This window comes from Bipolaris oryzae (genome assembly GCF_000523455.1).
Source record: "Bipolaris oryzae ATCC 44560 unplaced genomic scaffold scaffold_191, whole genome shotgun sequence".
Lineage (NCBI taxonomy): Eukaryota > Fungi > Ascomycota > Dothideomycetes > Pleosporales > Pleosporaceae > Bipolaris > Bipolaris oryzae.
This window is the reverse complement of record NW_006911467.1, coordinates 1-23467: the sequence shown is the minus strand read 5'-3', so window position 1 is coordinate 23467 and position 23467 is coordinate 1. Positions and strand designations below refer to the sequence as shown.

The 23467-nt window shown below is 51.7% G+C and overlaps 11 protein-coding genes across 11 annotated transcripts; 7 read left to right on the top strand and 4 right to left on the bottom strand.

Moving 5' to 3' along the window:
- Nucleotides 1-461: 461 nt before the first annotated feature.
- COCMIDRAFT_40496 (uncharacterized protein) lies at nt 462-2033 on the top strand (the record flags this gene model as incomplete). The annotated part of the gene is made up of 1 exon (XM_007693973.1): nt 462-2033. The coding sequence occupies one exon, from the start codon at nt 462-464 to the stop codon at nt 2031-2033; it is 1572 nt and encodes a 523-aa protein (XP_007692163.1).
- A 666-nt stretch (nt 2034-2699) lies between these two features.
- COCMIDRAFT_106480 (uncharacterized protein) lies at nt 2700-3779 on the bottom strand (the record flags this gene model as incomplete). Its single annotated transcript, XM_007693982.1, has 4 exons — nt 2700-3104; nt 3158-3510; nt 3561-3678; nt 3732-3779. The coding sequence occupies 4 exons, from the start codon at nt 3777-3779 to the stop codon at nt 2700-2702; spliced, it is 924 nt and encodes a 307-aa protein (XP_007692172.1).
- Nucleotides 3780-4251: 472 nt separating this feature from the next.
- On the bottom strand, nt 4252-5040 carry COCMIDRAFT_106484 (uncharacterized protein; the record flags this gene model as incomplete). The annotated part of the gene is made up of 2 exons (XM_007693981.1): nt 4252-4628; nt 4677-5040. The coding sequence occupies 2 exons, from the start codon at nt 5038-5040 to the stop codon at nt 4252-4254; spliced, it is 741 nt and encodes a 246-aa protein (XP_007692171.1).
- Nucleotides 5041-5697: 657 nt separating this feature from the next.
- Nucleotides 5698-6006, bottom strand: COCMIDRAFT_106462 (uncharacterized protein; the record flags this gene model as incomplete). The annotated part of the gene is made up of 1 exon (XM_007693980.1): nt 5698-6006. The coding sequence occupies one exon, from the start codon at nt 6004-6006 to the stop codon at nt 5698-5700; it is 309 nt and encodes a 102-aa protein (XP_007692170.1).
- Nucleotides 6007-6912: 906 nt separating this feature from the next.
- On the bottom strand, nt 6913-8037 carry COCMIDRAFT_8953 (uncharacterized protein; the record flags this gene model as incomplete). Its single annotated transcript, XM_007693969.1, has 1 exon — nt 6913-8037. One exon carries the CDS (start codon nt 8035-8037, stop codon nt 6913-6915), a length of 1125 nt encoding a protein of 374 aa, XP_007692159.1.
- Nucleotides 8038-8414: 377 nt separating this feature from the next.
- Nucleotides 8415-10019, top strand: COCMIDRAFT_106497 (uncharacterized protein; the record flags this gene model as incomplete). Its single annotated transcript, XM_007693979.1, has 1 exon — nt 8415-10019. One exon carries the CDS (start codon nt 8415-8417, stop codon nt 10017-10019), a length of 1605 nt encoding a protein of 534 aa, XP_007692169.1.
- Nucleotides 10020-11177: 1158 nt separating this feature from the next.
- On the top strand, nt 11178-12809 carry COCMIDRAFT_29884 (uncharacterized protein; the record flags this gene model as incomplete). Its single annotated transcript, XM_007693972.1, has 3 exons — nt 11178-11653; nt 11749-12606; nt 12665-12809. The coding sequence occupies 3 exons, from the start codon at nt 11178-11180 to the stop codon at nt 12807-12809; spliced, it is 1479 nt and encodes a 492-aa protein (XP_007692162.1).
- Nucleotides 12810-14790: 1981 nt separating this feature from the next.
- COCMIDRAFT_68066 (uncharacterized protein) lies at nt 14791-15456 on the top strand (the record flags this gene model as incomplete). The annotated part of the gene is made up of 1 exon (XM_007693978.1): nt 14791-15456. A coding segment is annotated over one exon (666 nt), but the record flags the coding sequence as incomplete, so codon positions are not given.
- Nucleotides 15457-16144: 688 nt separating this feature from the next.
- Nucleotides 16145-18592, top strand: COCMIDRAFT_106502 (uncharacterized protein; the record flags this gene model as incomplete). Its single annotated transcript, XM_007693977.1, has 5 exons — nt 16145-16252; nt 16523-17087; nt 17230-17447; nt 17512-17690; nt 17746-18592. The coding sequence occupies 5 exons, from the start codon at nt 16145-16147 to the stop codon at nt 18590-18592; spliced, it is 1917 nt and encodes a 638-aa protein (XP_007692167.1).
- An 818-nt stretch (nt 18593-19410) lies between these two features.
- On the top strand, nt 19411-21215 carry COCMIDRAFT_8948 (uncharacterized protein; the record flags this gene model as incomplete). Its single annotated transcript, XM_007693968.1, has 7 exons — nt 19411-19564; nt 19621-19718; nt 19821-20034; nt 20216-20487; nt 20550-20617; nt 20669-20841; nt 20917-21215. 7 exons carry the CDS (start codon nt 19411-19413, stop codon nt 21213-21215), a joined length of 1278 nt encoding a protein of 425 aa, XP_007692158.1.
- Nucleotides 21216-21671: 456 nt separating this feature from the next.
- Nucleotides 21672-23238, top strand: COCMIDRAFT_60692 (uncharacterized protein; the record flags this gene model as incomplete). The annotated part of the gene is made up of 2 exons (XM_007693976.1): nt 21672-21906; nt 22112-23238. Coding segments are annotated over 2 exons (1362 nt in total), but the record flags the coding sequence as incomplete, so codon positions are not given.
- Between the last annotated feature and the right edge of the window lie 229 nt (nt 23239-23467).

Genomic DNA, 23467 nt, shown 5'->3' with positions numbered 1-23467 from the left:
TGGTGTTTGTTGCAGTCGAAGTAAATTCCATGTTTGCTGTCCCCGCGTCGCCAGCTCGGACCTCTGCGACCGACGGTGAGAGCTGACTAGTAGCAATTAAACTTTTTTGATATACCTATACTACACCGGCCTGGGGACGGATACACTAACAAAGGGGAGGGATGGCCTTCTCTTTGCTCGAATCGCATACAGGCCATGGTGCATGTTTGCATGCCCATTGTTGCTGTGGCGCGTCTGCACTCTCCGGGGCCCATGGCGCCCATCGGCTTGTGCATGCCCAGCCAACCTCGGCCCATGGCCCTCCTCAATCACGTTCCTCCGAGTACGGGTGTGCGCGACCGCGGCTCTGATATCACCACCTTCACCTCCGCCATCACCGTCGACGCCTCCTCCCGCCTACATCCCCCTCGCCACACCCTCATCTGCCCTGCCTGCGCCCGGCAGCCTCCCAATGCTTCCCGATGCACTCCGCAGACTTCGCCGCCGCCCAGCAACGCATAGCAGCCCGCCGCGCCCAGCGCGCGCTCCAGCAGCGCAACCACCATGAGCCATCGCGCCCTGCCCGCGCTCTCGCACGCCTTCCTTTTCCCTTAGGCGCCGTCTCTTCGGCCGGATTCAGCGTTTGGGACGCGATCAAGGGCCGCTCGGGAACGCGCCCAGAGTTCCGCGTCGGCCAGGTTGATGCCGAACTCCTCGACGAGGAGTTGCTGACGCTGCTCAAAGGCCAGGTTGGTGAGGGCCTCAAATACTTTGGCTCCCAGGTCACGGACAACTACTCGGCCGAGATTCTACTGCTGCTGCGCGCTATCCTGTGGAAATTGAGCATCTGGGACCAGAATGCCAGTTATGGTGCCCATTTACAGGGGCTGCGCTACACCGACGCCCGTAGCAGTGCCCCCAATCGCCCGCCCCCGAAGCCCTGGCAGAAGATTGCCTATGGAGCCATTACTGTTGGCGGGAGATATGCGTGGACAAAGTGGGAGGAGTACCTCTTGTCCACGTCCGAAGACTACACACGGCCTGAATCCACGCGCCTCAAATTACTGGGCAGATTAAGTGAGCTGGCCGGGAATGCACACGATGTGCTCGGTCTCGCCAGCTTCCTCGTCTTCCTCGTCGACGGCCGCTACAGAACAATTACCGACCGTCTCCTCCGGTTGCGCCTTACCCCCTCGTCACACTCTACCTCGCGCGAAGTCAGCTTTGAGTACCTCAACCGCCAACTCGTCTGGCACGCCTTCACTGAGTTCCTACTCTTCCTCCTCCCCTTAGTTGGTATATCCCGCTGGCGCCGTATCCTAAGCCGGACCTTCAAAAAGCTCCGCGCAACCCTCTTTTCCCTCATGGGCAAATCCCCCACCTCCTCCCCGGAAGACGACGAAGCCAGAACCTCCGGCGAACTCGGCTTCCTCCCCGAACGCACCTGCGCAATCTGCTACCGTGACCAAAACCCCACCACCGCCTCCGAATCCGACATCATGGCCTCGTCAGCCGGCGGCGGCGGCGTCGTCGGCAGCGCTGCAACAGACATTACAAACCCCTACGAATCCACATCCTGCGGCTGCATCTACTGCTTCGCCTGCCTCGCCCAGCGCATCGCAAACGAAGAAGGCGAAGGCTGGACCTGTCTCCGTTGCGGCGAAACCATCACAGCCTGCAGACCCTGGAACGGCGATATCATCGAAGAGCAGCCCCGGCTTGCCCCCGCACCCTCGCATGCGGAGGAGCATGAGCGCCCTAACACTGCGAAGTCTGTGGGCTTTGCGCGCGCGGCGCCGGATGAGGAGGACGAGAAGACGCTGCTTAAGGAGGTGGAACCCATGCCCGAACAAGATCATAGCGATGGAGAGGGTTTGCTTGGTCCGTCGACCACGCAAGCTCGCGCTCTGGATCTCGGTGAATCTCTCTTTACAGAGACGTCGGAGTGGGCGCGTGCTAGTGAGGCTAGCAGTAGCAGCGAGGATGAGCAAAGCGAAGAGTACGATGAGGATGAGCAGGAGGAAGGCGAGGAGTTGGGGTTTTATGATCAATGATTTCCTTCTTCTTCATCATCATAATCATCATCTTCCTCTCTCTTCTTTTCGAGATATAGACGGTGGAATTTCTGGCGGCATGAAAAAAAAATAAGGCCTATCCTTTACCTCCGACGTTTTGTCTTTCACCTCGATGTCTGTCTTTCTTTTCTTTTCTTTTCCGCGATTTACACATGTATATTGTATAGCTTAGTTATACGGCCCAGATTACACGTCACTAATGCAAGATACCCTGATTTCTGGTTATTTGGAACATCATCTCTCTTTCTGACCGACTGACAATGTTATCTCAAATGGACCGGGTTATAGTCTTCATTTCGTAATCAGCGCCCGAGGCTAGTTCTCTCTGTCTCTTGCTCTGAGACATATACATGTAACCGTCTGTATACAAATAAACATGGATAGACTAGAATACACGTCCCATGTTTTTTTGCTCGCGTCGCGTTCCATGCCTTGGGTAGAAGAAGAAGAAAAGAGATAGACGCCCTTTTCCCTTCACGCGGCGCAATGCCAGCAGTAAGCTTGTCATTCATCTTGTCTGGGCCCCCTTTTCTCAGGCCTCTTTGAAGGCACCTTTTTTTTCCAAAAAAAAAATCACCTCCACGTGCATTCTCCTGCACTCGGGCCAATCAAAGATCTCAAGATACACCACCATACTATCCCCAATCACGTCCGCATAAACTCTGCAAACCTCGGCAAAGCCGCCATCTTCTCCTCAGGACTCGTAGTCTCGGCAAAGAAAATGAGTCGCTGGTTCTTGTCCTTTTTGCTCTTCTTCTCTTCCTTTGGCGCCGCCTCCTTGGTAACCTCGTTGATGAGATCGTCGACAGAATTGGAAATGTCGCCATTGGGTCCGGGAGGAAATGCGCCGGGCGGTGGAGCACCGAAGCCTGGTCGAGGTGGAAGCGCACCGGATTGGCCTGGTATACTGCCTGGTCGTGTCGGTATGGCGGCGTTGGTGGGTGAGAAGGGTTGCGCGATGCCTTGGGGTGGATACGCGGGAGCGCCAGGTGGGAAGGCCACGGGAGCACCTGGAGGAGCGCCATAGGGGGGTTGAACGACTGGCGGAGTCTAATAAATTTGTTAGCCATACCCTCGCTCTCTTCTTCTCGACGAGTACATACTGCATTCTGGACGGGCTCCACTGGCGGCGGAAGAACACCGTTCTTACGGTCCTCTCTAAACTTGGCCGCCCTCGCCTCAATCTCATCCAGACTCTCGTTGATCTTGGGCCTCTTGTTCGGCGCAGCCTGACCATTCACGTACGCTCCGCGCATAGGGTTACCCGTTAACCGCGCGCGCTCCTGTTCCTCGGCGAAATGTGCTTGTGTGACTTGTTGGTTGTGCTGCTCTATTATCTCAGCGGGCACACCCTCCATGCCGAAGATCTCGAGCTCGAGGCCCTGGCGTCCTGGATTGGCATTCTCGACATGCGTGAGGTTCTCCTTGTGGACCTGGTTCATGTGCACAGAGAGACCTGGTCAGATGTTAGGGGAGAGCGAGGCTTGGAATGTTGCAACGGCATACCTCCGGCAGTGTTCAGCCGTCGTCCGCAGCGGTCGCATTTGAAGTGTTTGGCTTTTTGGTGAGAGATGAGAATCTTCAGGTCGTCAAAGTCGCGCTCGCAGTAGTAGCACCATGGTCGCTGCCGGATTATCAATGCGTGTCTTGTGTGCAATTCGCTCTCAATATGCTGACCTCTAGCTTCTGGTTTAGATCTGGATACCTCTTGCGCTTCTTAGTCATGGTTGCGATTTGGGCGTGATAGGGTGGGTGGGGAGTAAGTTATGGATTCTACCACAATCGCGGTCGGGGACGTCGCTCGAGGTGAAGCTACAGAGCTAGCCTAGCGCGTGGTGGTCCATGCGCCCGGCCTCTAGATGACTTTTCTTCGCACACATTCACCCTCCTTGTCTCTCCAACATCACATGGGCCAGCTTCAACAACCCTCTAGGACGAGGTGAAATGATTCGTGTCCATTGTCGTAGTAATCGCTTTTTCTAGGACGCAACTCGCACACCAGCCACTTGGTCTACGACACCTTTACAAGTCCCTTCGGGGAGCATCCCACAGCCTCGCGTCTTGCTTGGCTGTGGTGCATGCGGCTGTACTCCAGTACGTGCATTCTTGTTGCAAGAACAAATAAAAAGGTCCTTCATAGTTCACACTTTACCGCTCTTCGGAGACTTTTCCACCGAGAGTGTGACTCCTTGGCTACCTACATCTCTGCGCCTTCAACCAGAGCCATTAAACTAAAGTTGACATTGTTGTTTTCAAGTGCCACCATGTTCCGAATGACATCAAGGCACTTACTTCCAAGAGCATCTTCATCGGTTTCAAGTGTCCCAAGATCAATGGGACGTTTCCGGTCTCCATCGAGTTGGTAGAGATGTCTGCTCTTGGACGATTGCACAAAAGCAACATAGTGATAATCCACCTCGTCTTCAGCATTGACTGGCGCATCCGTATCGCCCTTGATAGCGGCATCAGCATATGCCTTCTCTAACTCCTGCCTATTCTCCAGTGCTCTAGCCAGCTCGTCTACATCATTCGTCAGACTTGAACTGAGCACTTTCGCAATGATTGAACCGGATTCTACACCATGTTAGTCATGCCTTCCGTACCAATCAATCCTATTCACACCTATCATTTCTCTCACCCCTCCATTGCATACAGCATGTAGAATAGCATACAACCCACATGCATTGTTAATTGTCTGTCTAAAAAACACTACATCGTCGTTTTGCTTGGGGCCTTGCAAACTTTCTAGCTTGGTATCCTCATCCTCCACTGTCTTCTCGTATGCCTCTGTCGTCGGAAGTATCAGAATCAGCCCGTATACCGGTCGTGGCAGCATCCCAAGTAACTCTGGGTCGTCCAGGGAAAGCACATCCTGAAACCCTAATGACGCAGGCAGCCCTAGATTGTGCGCAAGCTCTGTGAATATTTCCGGGCTCGACTCGAGTGGGATGAAGTGCTTGCTGTATGTTTGCGTGGATTTTGCCATTTCTTTGGACGTATTTGATATACAGAGTGTTTGTCGTGATGAGCGAGAGTATATTGGATCCGAACGTCGCGATTGGATCTTGAGTGGCTGTACTAGCTTTGACGGGGAAAGGCTGTTGCCTGGATTAACTGATCACGTGTGATAGTGATAGACAAAGTGGCTGCGACAAATGCTGTAAGATTTTGCCGCTATGTTCTATTTAATTGTTGTTCTATAAGAGTAAAACATCCTTATGAAAATGACAGCTCGCTAATAGGAACGAATACTTTATAATGCTCCTCCTCATCTCCTCTAGTAGCCCTTGGGTATTTCATAGATTCGCTCTTTGGTCCTTCTGTTGCCGGAATGTTCCCAACACAGTCCTATATCCATCCCTGACTCGTTGCCTTGTTGTTGATAGGCATGTGATGACACCCCACGCCAATCTCGGTGAAGTATGTAGAGAATACCTACTAGCCACAAGGCATAAATCAATCCCAGCCCAGTCGTACGATACTCTTGCTTGGACGCGCATACGCTCTTCTCGTGTGAATGCAAATGAAATCAGTGCCCGGCGGATCCGCAAAAGACCCTACCCGAGAAGCTAAACTGCTTCATCGTAACACGCCAGCCCCTCTTGGCACGACTTTAGTACTCTAACTACGTGTTTCAAAGACTCTATGCTGCTGTCTGCTGAAGCTTGCTGCGTGTTTCCCAGTGCACGTGTTTGGAATCGCGACCGGCAGGTGTCTCTTGTGATGATGACGCGGCATGAGCTCGGGTCTTTGCGAGAAGAATCTGGTGGTCGATCTTGCGTTCAAGCATCTCGGTGAGGCTATCGAGGCCTTTCTTGAGGCAGAAGCCTCCTGATTTGTTGGCTGAGGGTTTTTGTTGTTGTTGTTGGGTTGGCGAGTTGTGAGGGACTATGGGTGCGGGTTTTTGTTGCAGTGTGGAGTTGGTTGCTAGGACGAGCGCTTGAGAGGCCATATTGAAAGCTTGATATGGGATTACGTTGTAGATTTACAAAAAAAAGTAGTGCTCTGAATGTTGATTGAGATGCAAATGACTGATCAAAACTGTTTGGAGTGGGAAACGAAACAAGAGGTTGGGTCGGTGACAGCGTCCTTAAATAGAGCATGTTCTGTATCTTAACACTGGCGGCTCCGCCCCCCGGCATCTTCGTAGTCAAGCTAACGAAAGACCACATGCGATGGTCTGCGGCGATGCTGTTCTGTTTGCGTATACGCCCATCGTGGCTGAAGGCTGCGGAACGCGCAACTGCGTATAGATTCAGCCAATCGGACCGTGACACCTAAATCTGACTGTTGGCCCAAAAGGTTCGTAGCGCACCCTTAATCCGCATGCTGTCAGCATCCATGCTTACCTTTAGCCAAACAATGTCGGAACCCTTTTTACGTGTAGCTGCATCTCGGTGTTCTCGGTAGCTCAAGATTTCCGTGCGTTGCAAGCCTCTGCCAAGATTTTTCAACCCCTCGGACGACCAGGATGTTATACGAAGCCGTCAATCAGAAGCTTCGTAGCATTTACATGCAACTTGAAGCTTTTTGGCACTGTCTTATTCCATCTCGATCGAAGCAATACGTGAGTAGTGCAAACCAAAATTTCACAGTCTGTTGTTCACTTGCTCAAGAGAGCGAGAGAACAACATATGTGAATAGCGAGAGCATGTATCGACAAACACCTACAACAAACCTCAAACGAAAAGGATTGAAATGGCTACGCGCAGCGTATATATGTCGGATCGTAAAAAGAATGCCGTGGATCTCGAGTAGCATGATACTCTGGCCATGATCTAGCTGTATCATCACTGACATAGTCCCACTCGGACCTGCTTGTTTTCAGCTATCGCGCGCCACAAACTCTCCTCCACACTTACATCAGTATCAGTTCTAGTTTCAGTTTTACTTTTCGTGCTTGGACTCTGACAATCCTCGAAGCAACTTCTTCAAAGAAGGGAGGCAGAGAGATAGCTAGTGTCATCTTCTCTAGATTTGGGAAACGCGCTCTTCGCGCTCCCAGGTTGACTAGCTGTGACAAACACTGTGCCTCGTCCGAGTGCATAAGGTTTCGTTCTATAGGGTTCAGATTGCCTGTCGCAACAAGGTGGCGCAAATACAACGTGCGCAATGAGGCTGGCAGGCATGACGGACCGAGCTCCTGGCTCCTCAGCTTCTCCTCTTGACTTGACCTGTGCAAACACATTGTATCAATTTCCAGGCTCTTAAGTTGCGATTGCTTCAGAATCTCCCTTGCATCGAACGTGCCGCTGACGGCCACGTCACCCTGGTAAATGTAATCATGGTTCACATCGTTGCATTTGAAGCTGAAAGAGCGGAGACTGGTCTCAAATGCATGTCTAAAAGCGTGCACGAGGCACCGAAAGACTGGGCCGTTGAGCGTATGTTTCCTTTCTCCTTCGTAGTCGCTATGAATACTCAAGCTTTTCAAGTTGCGAAAGACTGCAGCAAATTTCCAAATCTCGTCGCAATCTTCCCACCAGGTCTCCGGATCTGAAAAGGACATTTCAAGACTTGTGATGGCCGTGTTAGCGATTTCCCAGTCAATGAGACTAGCGTCATCGATTTGTCTGGCTACAACACCAGAAAGACACAGTGCTGTTACTGATGGCAGCCCCAGTACAGGCAAAAGATCTGAAGTCTTGCAAGACGTGAGATCCAGATCCAACTTGTGCAGACCTGGGAGTTGCGGAGCAAGACGCAACGTTTCATGCGTGATGTTGCAGGATGGCTTGATACAGAGCTCCCGGGGATATTGTGATAGTTCAGAGCAACATCTTATTGTCTTCAGGAATTGGTCTTTGTTCTTCTCCGATAGGACGATAGAGCGGTACAGATATGGCTCTGTGATGCGATGGAATTTGCGTGATACCATGGATATACTGACGAGGTCTGCATAACAAGCACCATGCCGGTCTGGTAAAGGTTTCACAACCTCGGAAATAATATGATCCAGAATCTCTTCGGATAGACTGTCCATGGCGAAAGAGGGGTAATGTTGTGAAGGAATGCCATCAGCTCTCTTGCAAAGTAACCAAGCGGTGGGGTGCGGGGGCGATGTTGATTAGCAAATCCGTTATCTGAGATGTAGTAGATCCTATTGGATGGAACTCTTTGCGGATATTAAGATACTAGTGTTTTGTGGACACAGACGGGAAAATCGCTACCGAAATGAATGTTTAGAACCTGGACGTTTCCGGGTGGCAAATACGCAGCTGAAGTGAGCTTCAAACCTGGTAATCCGCCCTATTATAACAGCAGATCCCCCACCTTGGAACAGCTACACCTCCATTTCAATTGTTAAAGCAACGCATCGCTTTGCTTCACAACAAACTTTCTTTCGCATTGCAAGCTTTCATGCTGACCCTTAACGAACGTGACTTTCCTTTACTCCCCTCTGAAGAGCAAAGGCGAAGGCTCCTCCTTGCGCATAAAGCTGCAGCGGCATCACCCTCGAGAAAACAAAACTCGCGTGCGACAATCAACGACTTACCTGACGAGCTCATCCTCGCGATACTGGGGTACTTGTCCGATGAGGAAAACTCCAAGAAAAAGATTTTAAATGCTCTGAGTTTGGCATGCGCGAGCCGTCGTTTTTACCGAATTGCAATCGCAGAGGCTTATGCGTTGTTCGACCCACACGACTGCAATGCCTATCCGTTCCTTCGCACCGTGATATTGAACCCGCAACTAGCGGCGCTTGTAAAGCATGTGAAGAGACTGATCCAATTTGACCATTCTAATCCGGTGTACGAACCAACAGCGCAGGATAAGAGGGTGATCAAAAAAGCTGTACAGGCCCTCGAAATCCGCCATTGGAGAAGATGGGTGGACACATGCAACAACGACCCTCGAAGTTACGAAGTAATGACAGCCATGATCCTACTATTTTTACCGAATATTCAAACTATCAGATACACTGGCTATGATCGGTCCGAGTCTCTCCAGGACGCTCCCGACTGGTCATTCATGATGAACGAAGCACTCGGTTGCGAAAATGGGAAGATCCATTGCTTTGAAAATCTACGAGAAGTCAGGATCCATGCACGCGACGTACAATTGTTTACGATTGCGCCTTTGTTCAGGCTCCCATCATTGCGCATGCTAGAGTTAATAGGAGTCCTGGAGTTCCACCGTTCCCGCCGAGGGGAGAACAACGCTAAGACGCTTCGAAAAATGGTAGACCCAGGGAGAAACAATATCGAGACACTTTCTCTAAACGACTGCTTTTACACCAAGAGCTGTTTAGATTTCCTAGTCTCAACTTCACGGCGTTTAAAGGAGTTTCAATATGCCATGGCTGTGGACATGGTACCGTGGTTCAATGGATCGCCCGTACCTATTCTTCGCAAGCTGGCCAAAATTTTGCGACCTCATCAAACATCGCTAGAAACTCTTACGATTTACTGCGAGACGGAAATAGAACGTAGAAAGCCTGGTCTACTTCACAACCACAGCGGCCTGAGAGAGTTTACATTGTTAAAAGAACTCCGGTGCCCTCTGGGTACACTGGTAGCAGAATATGGTAAAGAGTTTGCAAAGGGATTACCGCCTTCTCTGGAGAAATTTCAAACGCGTATCCGATCCGACCCAGACGACCGCAAATACCTTCGTTCATTAAAACACCTGTTAACTGGCAGGGCTACATACACACCTAAACTACGTGAGGTTCAGGTGATTTTACTTTCCTCTGATCAAAAATATCTTGACGAATGCCTCTGGAAGCACCTCGCTGAACTGGCTCGTGAGGCGGGGATAAACTTCGAGTATGATTTGCTAGAGGATGAGTTCTATGGTGGATATACTGACTATGGGAGTATGTCGAGTTTCTTTGACGAGAAGGACGTAGACATTGATGAGTCTGACGATGAGTCTGACGATAATAGTGAAGATGAAGGTCACAGCAGTGACGAGTTTGAAGACTATGAAGAATACGGTGGAATTGACGGGTATGGTGGATAGGGTCCGTATGGTGTAGAGGATGAGTATCAATGTGTTTAAGCCACTTGACTATTAAATAATTCAACATCCATCCGCTCGTATTTAAAAGCCTCAGGACTTCCATCCAATATGCCAAATGCATTTTAAAAAAAAAGTTAGCATACTATCCTCAGCGAATATCCCTGCATATCCAATCGTAGGTGTCTCAAGGCAATACAACCGCGTATCCCCAGTTCCCAGCCGACTCTATGTATCCTACGCACGCTACGTTTACAAAGTTGAACGACAAGACAGCACAACCCAGAATTTGAGTTTCAAGAATACGAAGGAAGGCTTTAAAAATACCGCAATCCTTTTCATGTAGAAAGACCTGCCAGGTTTCACCACCAACCTTGTGAAACGGATTCTGCAACCGGGAGGGTAATTATCATTCACCTCAAACTTAGGATGGGAGGTGCTGAAGGAATTTCCAAAAAAAACGAATACAAGTCGAAGATGCGGAAAAGGCGTTGAATTCAAATGTTACAAATTAAGGTGCTTACATTACGGACTATTAAAAGCACATTCTATATCCCCCCCCTCCCTCCCTGGTGTATAAAATGTCAGCCAACACATCACTTTACATCCTATAACGTAGCGATAGTAACAAGCACAACATTCCACACACTGTTCAAGTTGTTGAGAGAGATAGGCCAACATAACCTCACCTGATGTTTTCTCTCATGCACCTCTCGTCTCGGCCGACTACTCGCCTCGGAACGCTAGTAGCACATCAGGCCTCCACTATGCCCATGTAAATGTGCTCGCCACACCCCGTGCCTCATACGTGCCGATTGCAGCATGCATGCACGCACACAGTCAGAGGAAAGGGTAGTGGAGCGGGGGGGATTGGAAGGATCGTCTGAGATTGGTCGAGGCGCTAAATGAGGGGATTCAGGACGGGGAGTTAAAGGAGGGGTCTAGGAAAAAAAGAGGGTTAAAGCTAGGGTTTTTGGTACACGGCCCGTAGAATCGGCAATGCTGGAAAAGGGTTGCGGTGTTTTTTTATATGTTAAAAACTCGATACGACACCCCCAGATAAACCAAAAAGAAGAAAATCCCTCTCTGGATATAACCCTCCCGTCTCTTAACCAACCTTTGCATATAAAAGAAATTGAGGAAAGAATTGAACACCAAAAAATGACGACAATCAAACTCATCAAACCAGACCCCTCCTACACCGTCCCCCTCCTCATCAACGGCCAGGAAGTAACAACATCCACCACCTTCCCCGTCACCTCCCCCTCCTCACACACTCAATTATGGCTCTCTTCTTCCGCCTCCCCCTCAGACGTCACTTCCGCCGTCGCCGCCGCTAAATCCGCCTTCCCAGCGTGGTCCAAACTCAAGCACTCTGCCAAACGCAACATCTTTCTCAAAGCCGCAGATGTGATTGAGGCGCGCGCCGACGAATTTGCAGACTACATGAAGCTCGAGACGGGGGCGGGGGATATGTTTGCGAATGGGTTCAATGTGCCTAAGATGGCGGATATGCTGAGGGATGTGGCGGGGCGGCTGAGCGGGGTCATGGGGCATATTCCGAGTTGTGAGGAGGAAGGGACTAGTGCGTTGATTGTTAAGGAGCCGTTTGGCGTGGTGTTGGGGATTGCGCCTTGGTATGTTTATTCCCTTCATGTCCTACAATCTTTTTTTTGAAAATGAGAAAAAAAAAACTGGGGAGTATTGTGGTTTGCTAATTGGGATTGATCAGGAATGCACCATACGTTCTTGGTATGCGCTCTATTCTCTACCCCCTCGCGGCGGGCAACACGTGTATTCTCAAGGGAAGCGAGCTGTGCCCCCGCACATGGTGGGCTATCGGCAGTGCACTGAGTGAAGCTGGACTTCCTGCAGGCGCGCTGAATGTGCTGTTCCATCGACCAGAGGATGCAGCGCAGATTACTACTGCGTTGATAGAGGAGCCGGCTATTAAGAAGATCAACTTTACCGGGTCTACGGCTGTTGGGCGGATTATTGCGTCAACAGCGGGTAAGAATCTTAAGCCTGTGCTGCTGGAGCTGGGGGGCAAAGCTAGCGCTATTGTGCTGGATGATGCGAATCTGCAGACGGCAGCGGTGCAGTGTGCGCTGGGTGCTTTCTTGCATGCAGGCCAGATTTGCATGAGTTCGGAGCGCATCTTGGTGCACAAGGATATCAAGCCACAGTTCATCGAGGCGTTCAAGGGTGCGGTAGAGGGGATCTTTGGTGGCGATAAGCCCGCGCCTGTTCTTATCGCTGCACCGGGTGTTGAGAAGAACAAGAAGCTGATTGCCGATGCTGTCAAGAACGGAGCAAAAGTTGTACAGGGCGACTACGAAAAGGACGAGAAGCACCCAGAGACAAAAGAGACGTCAGCCACACGCATGCGTCCTGTTATTGTCGACGGCGTGAACAAGAACATGGAGCTCTTCCATACCGAGTCGTTTGGTCCCTCGGTGTCGGTCATTGAGATTTCAAGCGATGAAGAGGCCATTGAGATTGCTAATGATACCGACTATGGTCTTTCTGGAGCTGTCTTTACCGAGAATCTTGGCCGAGGATTGAGAATTGCAAAGCAAATCGAGAGCGGGTAAGTCACAACTTGTGGTGAATGAGTTGTCAAGACGCACGTGCTAACACTAATTCAGAGCTATCCACATCAACTCCATGACTGTGCACGACGAGTGGACTCTGCCTCATGGCGGTGCAAAGGCGAGTGGATTCGGTCGCTTCAATGGCCACTGGGGCATCGAGGAGTTTTTGCGCCTCAAGACCATTACCTACAAAGAGTAGGTTCCCACGTCAGGGTGGTATTGCTCGAAGAGCGGCACAGGCTACTAGTTGTGAAAAGGAATAAGATTTAAGAAGAAAAAAAAGTCATTAGTGGATGAATAACAGTTGGAATTGCTGTCATGACTGAGGTTCCGTGACGTCCGTGGACCATTACTCGGAATATACTGCGGTGTAGTGATCACCTTCGGCCCTTGGGATCGCCGTGCATGACATAATGCGTGTTAGGCTCCCGGTTTGATAGGTTCTTCGAGAAGACGAGGCTTATCATTATGTTATCGAGAACGTAAGCACTTTTGCGGGGTTCGCTGCTAGAGTTGCAGCAATAATCACCGACAAACAGCTCCATGAATGGTCTTGTTTCATGTACCTGATGTTTGGTACGCAGAGGCGGGCGTTACCCGGGTCCAATCATCCAGAGGCTTTGGCCAGCTCCAGTCGTGGCTGACTGTGGCATGCATATCTTACGATCTGGTGCAGAGTGGCGTGGGGACTAGGTTGGTCTCTCGGCACGTGGCTGCTTTTGCTTTGCTACAATCACTATGCAGGTCGAGGAGAGAGGGGGTCGGAGTTTATTGCCGTCCTCGGTGATTTCCAGAAAGTTCGCGTGTGATTATTCCATCAGAGTGTCGCGTGTACCAAAAGGGCCCGAGCATTTGTTTATGAGGGGGCTGGGAAGGAATACTAGTCGAACGTTGCGGTATGCATGTATGTTGGCCAGTAGGCGGCCCAGGGTCTGGCCTACAGAAGCTTCCACCCGTCAATCGGACTCTGACGCTCCGTGTCAGGTAGACTGGTGATTGGCTTTGACCGGTGAGGGTAATCGCCCCTTTTGTCGGTGCCATGGCGTTGTTTTGCTCTACGACGCGTCTGCTATTCGCTGGAACCGGAAGTAGCACGGTTGTGTGAGCTGAGACTTATGAGGCCTGGGATTCGCTACACGGGATATGCGGGCGCACTCAGGCCCAGGCGAGCGGTAGTAGAAGTCGTCTTACTACTACACTGCCCATGTAAGGCACCCACCGACCGTGTATGGTGAGGGCTGTGTGATGGGCACGTGCCAAGTATGTAATGGCAGCAAATACGCGTCGAGAGAAGGATGTTTAGCAACTTGTACTAGGCGCCCGGCCTTGTGAGGAGCCGTAGCGATCGACACAACATGTCGCTGTCAGAGACGAGGCAAAAAAGCGACGGCGAAGAGAGTCGACAAGGAACTACTGCACGCCCGGGGCCCTGGCGAACAGGTAGGTTCGAGAGCAGCATGCCGTGTGCCGAAGTAAAAAGACGGTATGACAATCGGGGAGTACCTGGGCGTCGGCAGTAAAGTTTTCTGGCGGCAAGCGTATGGTTGGACAGGTGTAGGTCCACTTTACCAGGCACTTTGGTACCAGCAGCGGCCGTGCCCTTCCCGCGTCATGGGCAGGCAGAGTTTGGGAGTGGGAGCATGCGGCTTGCCAGGGCGGGCCGGAGAGATGGACGGTGTTGGTAGTCAGGCCAGAGGACAAGGGCCAGTGTGGTGCATTGCGTGCAGGGCGAGTGGAGCCAGGTGTGCGCTGGACGACGTGGGCTTGCCTGCTTGCGGCTTGGGAGGTGCATGCTAAATAAAGCCAGGCGCAGTCTTGCGCGAGGGGGAGCGCCGGGGCTCCGCCAACGGCAGGTAGTAGAATACTCGACCTGCACCGCGCCCCTCTCTGCTGCCTTCGTCCTGTCCCTCCAGGCCCGACGGGCTCTCTTGTTCGTGCTCTTTCTCTCGCTCTGCCTTGCCTTGCCTTGCTTTTGTCTTGACCCGTCCATCTGCTTGCGAGGGCTGCCGACCTTCTTCTTCTTCGTCCCCAACGCGACTTACTACTTAATACTACACGCATATAACATATGCACATATCATATACACCGCGCCAGAGAGAAAGAGAAGAGCGCGTATACCGAATCGGCCCCCCACGCGTAAACAACAACAATGGCATCGGACCAATCCCAGGCACTGTCGAAAAAGGTGTCGATATTCCGACGCTTCTCCAGACGAGACCGAGGCGATACCCCTCCATCGCCTTTTCTTATGAACCAGGGCATCCGCCCGCCCGTCCAGCGAGCACCACGAAGACTGCAGCGGAACCGCTCCTACGCACCCGCTCCCGCTCCCGCTCCCGTCAGCCTCCTCACACCACCGCCATCTCCACCAGAAAAAAGCTCCTTCGACTCCAGCGAGGCACCATCACGCTACCGCCAGCCTGCTCGCAACCACCCCTCCACTCCTCCACATTCGCCAGGCTCGCGAGAACGCGTCGTGCCCAATGCTCTGCTCACCAAACCCTTTCCCGGGAACCCCCAAATCACATCATGGAACATATTCCTTCCCCCCTCGCAAATATACTCGCTCTATCTTGGCCACGCCCCACAGGAAATGGAAGACAAGTGGTTCATCTACAGCGAGGGGCCAGACCAGGCTGGCAAGCTCAAAGTCCACTTTCACCGGAGTTGGACGGGCATCAAAGTCGCTGAGCTGTTCGTCGTCATGGACACAAAAGGTGAGGGTGCCGGCAAGATTGTCGGCATCAAGTGGAATGGCGGCGAAGACATGAACTGGATGAGCGAGGAAGAGGCCAAGTACATGATCCGCACCGCCTGTCGATGGCAATTGAATGTTCATTTAGAAGATTGAGAGAGTGAAAGCGAGTTTGAGACGGCCTGACGAATTTGTTGCTACCAGGCCGACGTTTTAATGATTGGTTTTAGCGATGCCCAACATGTTAATATGGCTTGCTGCGATTTTCCAAAGAGGCTCTTTAGCCCTCGTACTACGAAGTATGACCTTTTCCGAAATATACGATTTATGAATGTCCGACCTGCTGCCTTGTTTTGCTTCCAGATAACAAGCACTAAGTATGATATTGTTTGACCCTGTGGCTTTTCTTTTCGAATGCACTATCTTCAGATACCGGGTTTTGCTGACTTTTTTTGTATTTATTATTTTGTTGAGTGCATTAATGTGACTAGGTTTGCCTTCGGGCTTGCAACACGGAGACATTGTTGTACCGCGCTGCTGCCATGCATGCATCCATCTCAGGTGACTTGGGGGTTTTTTTCGCCCCAGATCGTCGCATCCAGGTCGCCTGCCCCAGGATAGCGAACCAAGAGGGCTGCGTATGGTGACGGCCTGGATTGCTGCGGCGCCGTGGGGGCTGGCAGCCACACCAACTGCACGCCTGCACGCCCCAACTAGTAGAGGATTCCTTCGCCTCTTGTCATCTCGGTTTTGCTGCTCCTCACCCCCATTTCTCCCCCCGTACAGCCCATGACATCGCCGAGTAACCCACGACGTATCCAGTCAATTCGGCCCGAAAATGCATACCAACTTTGTACCTGCGTCCGACAGCTCCTCGCCCCAACCCCAACGCCTTCCTGTCAACCCAAGACGGCACAAGGTCGCGCCCGACCAGAGAAAACGTGTCGTAAGGGCGTAAGTAGCATTCCGTCATGGGCCGTCGTGACAGAGGTTTGTTCCTGAGTGAAGCTCGTCTGGCCGTTGAAACATCTGGAAGAGCAATACTCAGCAAGACGCCCAGCACCGCCAGCACCGCCAGCACCGCCAGCACCGCCAGCACCGCCAGCACCACCACCATCGCTACAAAGAAAGCACTCCTCCACCGGACCAGGACTAACATTCACTACGCAGATGCAATGCCTGTAATGTGCGCCGTGTCAGATGCTCTGGCGAGCAGCCTTGCCAACGATGCCACAAAACTTCGCGGGAGTGCGAGTATCCAGCGCCCGAGTCAGACAAACTCTCGCTCAAGGATGAGCTAGAGCGCCTGCGAAGAAGATGTGCTGCACTTGAGGCTGGGTTTCAATCAGCAGCCCCAGAAGACGCAGCAGAGCTCATTGCCCAACTCGACCATGGCCCATCGGCATCACGCCAGAGTGCCCCTACCTTTCAATCTGTGCCCATGGATCTGGACCAACCTGATGCTAATGATGGCCGCCTGCTCGTAGATCCTTGTGGTACCCAGAGATTCCTGGGCGAGACCTCTGGGGCGACTTTTCTCGATTATCTGAAACAGTTCATGCTTACCCTAGTGCCTTTGACCTTCCAGCCGGAGTCGGCAGACGGGTCTTCTTTTGTTGCGTCCATAGGTCGTTACCAGACGTACGACTCGAGGCCGATCCCAAACCCCAATGTGGACCCCTTGTGGTTGCCTGATTGGGCGGACATGAGCACAATGCTAGCAGAACTGCGCTCCTATGTCCAAGACGGCAAGGACGGATTCTTGTCTGGTGGCATTTACTGTAAGTCATTGGGTACAATAGCCGACACAAACCCACTGATGTCTTCCTCTAGGGTGGGGCGATCTCAACAATCCTCCCACGCACACAGCTAGCTCTGTCTCGTTGACTTCGATGACTACAGACGACACGCATAGATACCTAGCTTTCTACCACGTGTGCTTTGCTTTGGCCACATCAATCGGTGATCCTCTGTTCCGAAAATCAGATCAACATGCTGGTGAAGCTTACTTTAAGCGCGCACGCAAGCTCTTAGGTAATCCTCTAGACACTGTGCGCTTTACCCTGAGTGATGTGCCAGTGCTAACTCTTATGGGCTTCTACTTGATTGAACTCAACCGTAGAGATGCGGCTTACGTATATGTCAGTATTTTCCTTGGAAGCAGCATGTACAAACTGCATACTTACTTGGGATTACTCCGTCCAGGTCAGCCTAGCGATCCATATTGCCATGATTCATGGCGCATTCAGGTCCTGCAAAGATGAAGAAAGCAAGCGCATCTTTTGGACGCTGTATATTCTAGACCGATGGCTCGCTGTGCTTATGGGACGCCCGCCGACCATAGCCGACGAAGCGATTCGGATTCCTCTTCCATGCGATGAAGGGTAGGTATTTTGCGTTGGAGTGTATTGCAACGAAATTAGCTGCTGACACGCTTAGTTCGATGCCACCGTCTGTCGGCCTCCGTGCACACGTCGAACTATCCCGCATTGCCGGGTACATTGTCTGCGAGACGTTCAAAATTGCTCCTCGTAACTTCAAACCTGGCTATTCGGCCGCGAATATAGACAAAGCCCTCAAGATGCTTGAAGTGTGGAATTCGCAATTGCCGTCAGTGCTCGCGAGCGGGGAAGGCGCAGATCCCGCCGTCCTGTGCCTACATATGGCGTCCAACCAGCTCATTGTACTAACGACACGCCCCATCTTGCTAGCAGCTGTCAAACAAGCTGTAGCCGAACGATACATCAACGGCCAATGGTCGTTGCAGAATCATGTACATGGCAAGCATATCCACACTTGTATAGAGGCAGCTCATCAAAATATCTTGTTAGCCCAGCGATTGTGTCGAGTGAGAAAGCTGCTCCAAGCTGGCTTGCATTTTGTCTTCAATGCTGGCGTGGTCCTGCTACTTGAACAAATACTCAAATACTCTGGTGGCCACAAGACACCGACTCCCAATTCACACACGCCTGGGATTGAATTTACAATTCGCACATTTGAGAATGAGTCGAGAACTGGGACAAACTATCCCCGAGATTGCTTCAAGGTACTCCAAGATCTCAAAGCTTTGGTGGATCGGTACCTGTCGTACGACCATGGAAGGTTGGAGCCGGGAAGCTATCCTCATGGCGCCTCCAATATTCCCGGTCCGCCTCGTGCGGCGCCACAAGACGCTGGAATGCAGGGCACCACACCAGGTCTTGATGGAAGCAACGGCTTGTACCAAGAGATGAGGACGTGGATGCAAAACGACGGGCTACAAATGCATCACAGCCTACCCATGTGAGTGGTGGGCCACGGGCATGGCTTCCTAGCCAATATCTCGACGCGGCACCGGCCCGCTTGTGGCTGATGGGGACTTTTTTCCCACAAGCAGCAGTATGGCCAACCTATAATGTGGCTGGCGTGACTCACCATGCAGAGGCTCTTTGACAGCTTGCAGCTGAGGAGCTGAGAGAGTCGTAGTGGCCAGCTCAAAGGCGGCTAGGGTCCCGCTGATGTAATCCCGGCCAAGCAAGATACCTATTCGGGAAGGAGGAGAGAAAGAGGCACGGTCACAAGCCATGACCCTTGCTACCATGGATGCTGCAATCGATATTCACCCTCCACCCCGGACCATTCTACGTATACGCGCAGCCCTGACGACCGCTCCCCCATGCATCTGCCCTGAGAAGCCTGCAAGAGAATCTGATCTGGCTAGGCACATGCAACCCAGCCATCGAGGATAAGCGCGCATTAGCTGACAGGCCACTTGCCAGGCTCAACACCCTGATTGGCCCGTCTGGCTATTTTTTCCCCGGGCTCGATCGGGAGCGCATTGCATGCCAAGGCTTTACTACATCGCCAGCATCGGCCAAGCTGCTCCACGAAAGATTATAAAAAAAAACGTCACCGAGAATGTGAGCCGCGGAAGAGACTGGCCATGACCGTCAAAGTGATTCGGGTTGTTTGCGCTTGGCCGCTTTCACTGTGGAGCCTGCCTAAGCCATGGCTCATTCACAAGAGCGTGAGCGTGAGCCCTTGATTCCCTGTTGTACTTGTACTTGTACTCGCTGCTTGAAGCCTGCTGCTGTCGCAGCCACCAATTTGGTCGAGTCGTCGACAATGTCAACCGGACATCAGCTCACTTGCGCTCCTGGCGAGCCTGTATCTAAGCATGTCAATAGAAAAATCGATATCGCTCTCCTCCCCTTCCTGTCACTGTTGTATCTCTTGAACGGCCTCGATCGATCTAACGTGGGGAATGCGGAGACTCAGGGTATGTCAAGATCTCGCATTGCTGATCACAGCAGCTAACCGTACACTATCCCATAGGCTTTACGACAGACATCGGTGCTACCCCGGATGATCTCAATCTTGCAGTCTCGCTTTTCTTCATCACCTTTGTCTTGCTACAGCCTCCCTCGGCTGCGGTGGGGAGATGGCTTGGCGCAAAGCATTGGATCACCATCATCATGGCAAGCCCAACCACCCATGCTTACATCATATCGCTGGTATTCTGACTTGAATTGCAGATTGGATGGGGGGTCTTTACAGTAGCACATGCCTTCATTCGTGGCCCGAGAGCGCTTCTTGCTGTTCGGCTTATGATTGGAGCCTTCGAAAGCGGTTTTTACCCTACCGCTATCGCATACCTCTCAAGCTTCTACTGCCGGTACGACCTCGCAGTCCGTATTGGTCTATTCTATGGGCAATATGCAATAGCTGGCGCCTTCTCGGGATCAATTGGTACGCGGCCAGCATAATGGACAGTATCAACACTCAAACTGATGAATGTGTGATTAGCATACGGCATTTTCCACATTAATGGCACTGCACTAAAAAAACTGGAAATACCTATTCATTATCGAGGGGGGCGTCACCATTGTCGTTGCATTTGTTGCCTGGTTTTGGCTGCCCCAAGGGCCAGGATCAGCGTGGTTTCTTACTGATGAGGAGCAAATATTCGTCACGCAACGGATCATCAAGGACAATGCCCCATTCGTCGATCATGAATACGGTAATGATGGTATACAGAAGAAACGCCTTACAAGACGGGACATTGTAGAGACAGCAAAGGACTGGAAACTCTGGTTCATCCTGGTGTTCAATATTTGTGCAAGCGTGCCGAGTCAAGCATTCTCCGTCTTCATGCCTATGGTTGTTCAAGGCTTGGGATACTCATCAATCGGGGCAAATCTGGTAATCAACTTCAATTTCTTGAGTTGATTTGTGCAGAGAATAGCTGACTCGGTTTGTTATAGATGTCCGTACCTCCTTTTGTGTGCGGTGCTATAGGCCTATATTTGTTTGCCCTCAGCTCAGATCATAAGTATATAACCCCCAAGTCGAGCATCATAGGCTTTGCTAATTATACCGTCAGAAAAGAGCGAGGCTATCATATTATCACGGGAATATGCATCGCGCTAGTGGGTCTTATCGTAACTGTAACTACGCAGTCCCACAGCGCCCAGTATATAGGCCTTTGCATCCTACTGTTTGGCAGCTACATCTCAGCCCCTCTTACGGTGGCCTGGCTGAGTGGGAATAATCCTGGTACGTCAAAAACAGCCCCACTTGGCCGATCGTCATGTCGACATTGAAGATCGCTATGCTAATTGACCCTTTTAGAGCCAGGTAAATGCTCCCTTGTCCTAGGGGTAAACGGGTTCGGCAACCTTGCAGGTGTAATTGGCAGTCAGCTGTACAAGAAAAAACATGCGCCTAGATACCTCACGCCTTTTTACGCTACATTGGGGTTCGTAGCAACGGCGCTTGCGGGCTACATAGCCTACAGGTATATCCTCAAGGGAATCAATGCGAAAAGGCTGGCGATGACGAATTCGATGAGCGCAGAAGATGTGGAAGCAGAGCGCCTAGATCGGACTAGATATGCGGACGCAAAGTGGACATTCTTGTATGGGCTGTGAGATATTGGTTGTTTGGCGCATATCCTATAGATGGTTGATTCAATTTTTTTTGAAAGTCCTATCACAAGACATAGTAGAGCTTGAATACACAACATCCTAGATAGAAGAACAATTGTCTAATTTCTTCAAACGTGCTACGTTGCAGTGCACCGAACCCTCACTCATCAAGATGCCTCGGCCCGCGGCGTTAAGACCGGAGATACTAACAGTGGGGTACAATGCCAATCAATGTCATGCATCACCGTCGTACCAGTTACACGGCGCAACTTAGCCCATCTTCCCTCCAAAACTCTCCTTTTTTCGGTCCCGATAACTTCAATCGGCATGTTCCGATTCTCTTCACTCGTCCCCAATCCATTCTCATCACGATCTACACTTCCACCGCAGCCCTCTGACCCACCACCATCGCCACCACTACCACCCATGGCCGACGACGCACCCGCCTCGGCCCCAGCCTTCCCTTTCCTTCGCCTCCCGCTAGAACTCCGCGAGCAAGTCTATTCCCACTACTTTGATCCTAGCGACCACCTCGTGCGCAACACTGCGCTCGAGGCAAAGGGCTTCTTCGGCGGCGTCTACCACTGGAATCTCGACGTCTTCTACGTGAACAAGCAGATACACCGGGAGAGCAAGCGCGTGTGGAGACGCGAAAACATCTTTGTCAAGATCGCGACGCCATGGCCGAGTGCGGGTATGTATCGTGTTTATCTCTTGGCTACGGACGGGGTGCCCGAGCAGCTCCATCAGTATGGCGGTGTTAGCTTGTCTGGTAGTCATCGTGAGCTCTTCTCCCCTCCATGTCCCTCTATCTTTCAACTATCCCTTTCGGGAAAAAAAGCACTTCACGGGGAAATGAGGGAGTCAAGGCTGATCGTTGCTGTGTTGAGTATCTCTAGTCAATCATATCTCGTCAGAGGGCTTGGTGCCGATTGTATGTGCAGATGCACAGGCGAATGCGTTTACGGGACATCACGCTGTGGTGCAGATTGATTCGCCCATGCAGATTGTGACACCGGAGCATATGGTAGTCATGTTGGCAGATGACTTGCCGTTGTTCACTCGGACATGGTATTACAGTGCATTGTCGTATCCGACACTGAATGAGCGGCTAAACACTACGTTTATGCTGCGGAATCCAGCGAAAGCAGACGACAACCGCGATGAGAACAGCAGCGAAGACCAAGACCAAGACCAAGACGAACTCGGAGTCCCTCTCGCCATCCAGCGAAAGCTCCTCCTCCCATTCGAACATGTAAAAGGTCTCCACGGCTCCCTCTTCATCGGCTTCTCCAACACCGTCCAATCTGAACTCGCACGCCTCCAAGCCCGCCCTATCCCCTCCCTCGAGCAAAGCCTCGAATCAGCAACCGACTACCTCGCCGCGGGTGACGCCGCCCTCGCAAAATCCACCTCACCCACGGCCCTCGAAGCAATCGAGCTCTACAAAAAAGCCTTCCACGCAATCCACATCCTCATCCACGGCCGCACCCGCCGCGTCATGGCCGACGCCTTCTTCCAAAACGCAGTCACCCACGGCCGCTACGCCGGCCAAACCGGCATCACCATGCGCGTCGTCCTGCGCCTCAAACTCGTCTCACGCTTCCTCGCCGCCTACAACCAGCTCGCCCGCTGGGACGAAGCCGCCTTCTGGGGCATGCGCAGCATCACCATCCTCGAAGAATCCCTAAACCCAGATTTCGAAATGTTCCTCACCGAGATCCTGGGGGGTGTCGACGTAGGCATGATTTACCTGCGCACGGGCATTGCGTTTTGGTACATGGAGAGTAAGCGCGAGGATTGGATGGGCGAGCTTATTGCCTATGCGGATGATGAGCTAGCGGGCAGTCAAAGGTTGTGGGATGCTGCCGTCAGGTTTCTCCGGCATGCGAATAAAGATGAGGCGAGAGCTGAGTTGCTGGCGTATAGGGTCCCGCGGGAGACGGTGGCCCTGTTTGCGGATACGCAGGGGCAGAGGGCGGATGTGGAGAGTATGGTTGCGAGGGATGGGAGTAGTACCGGTGAAGAGTAAAGTAAGTAACTAAGTAAGTCAGTAAGTAGAGAAAGATATAAATGAAAGAGTGGGGGGCGGGTTGCTAAATAGCCGCCCTTATGTGCAATGGGTTGTGTTTTCTTTGTTGATCATTTACTATTCCAACATAATTATTATTCCATTATAGTCCTGTATCAGCCGTTGGCTATGTAAGACTTTTGGCCAAAGGCCGTTCTATCTAACTAGTTACAATTTGGTACTT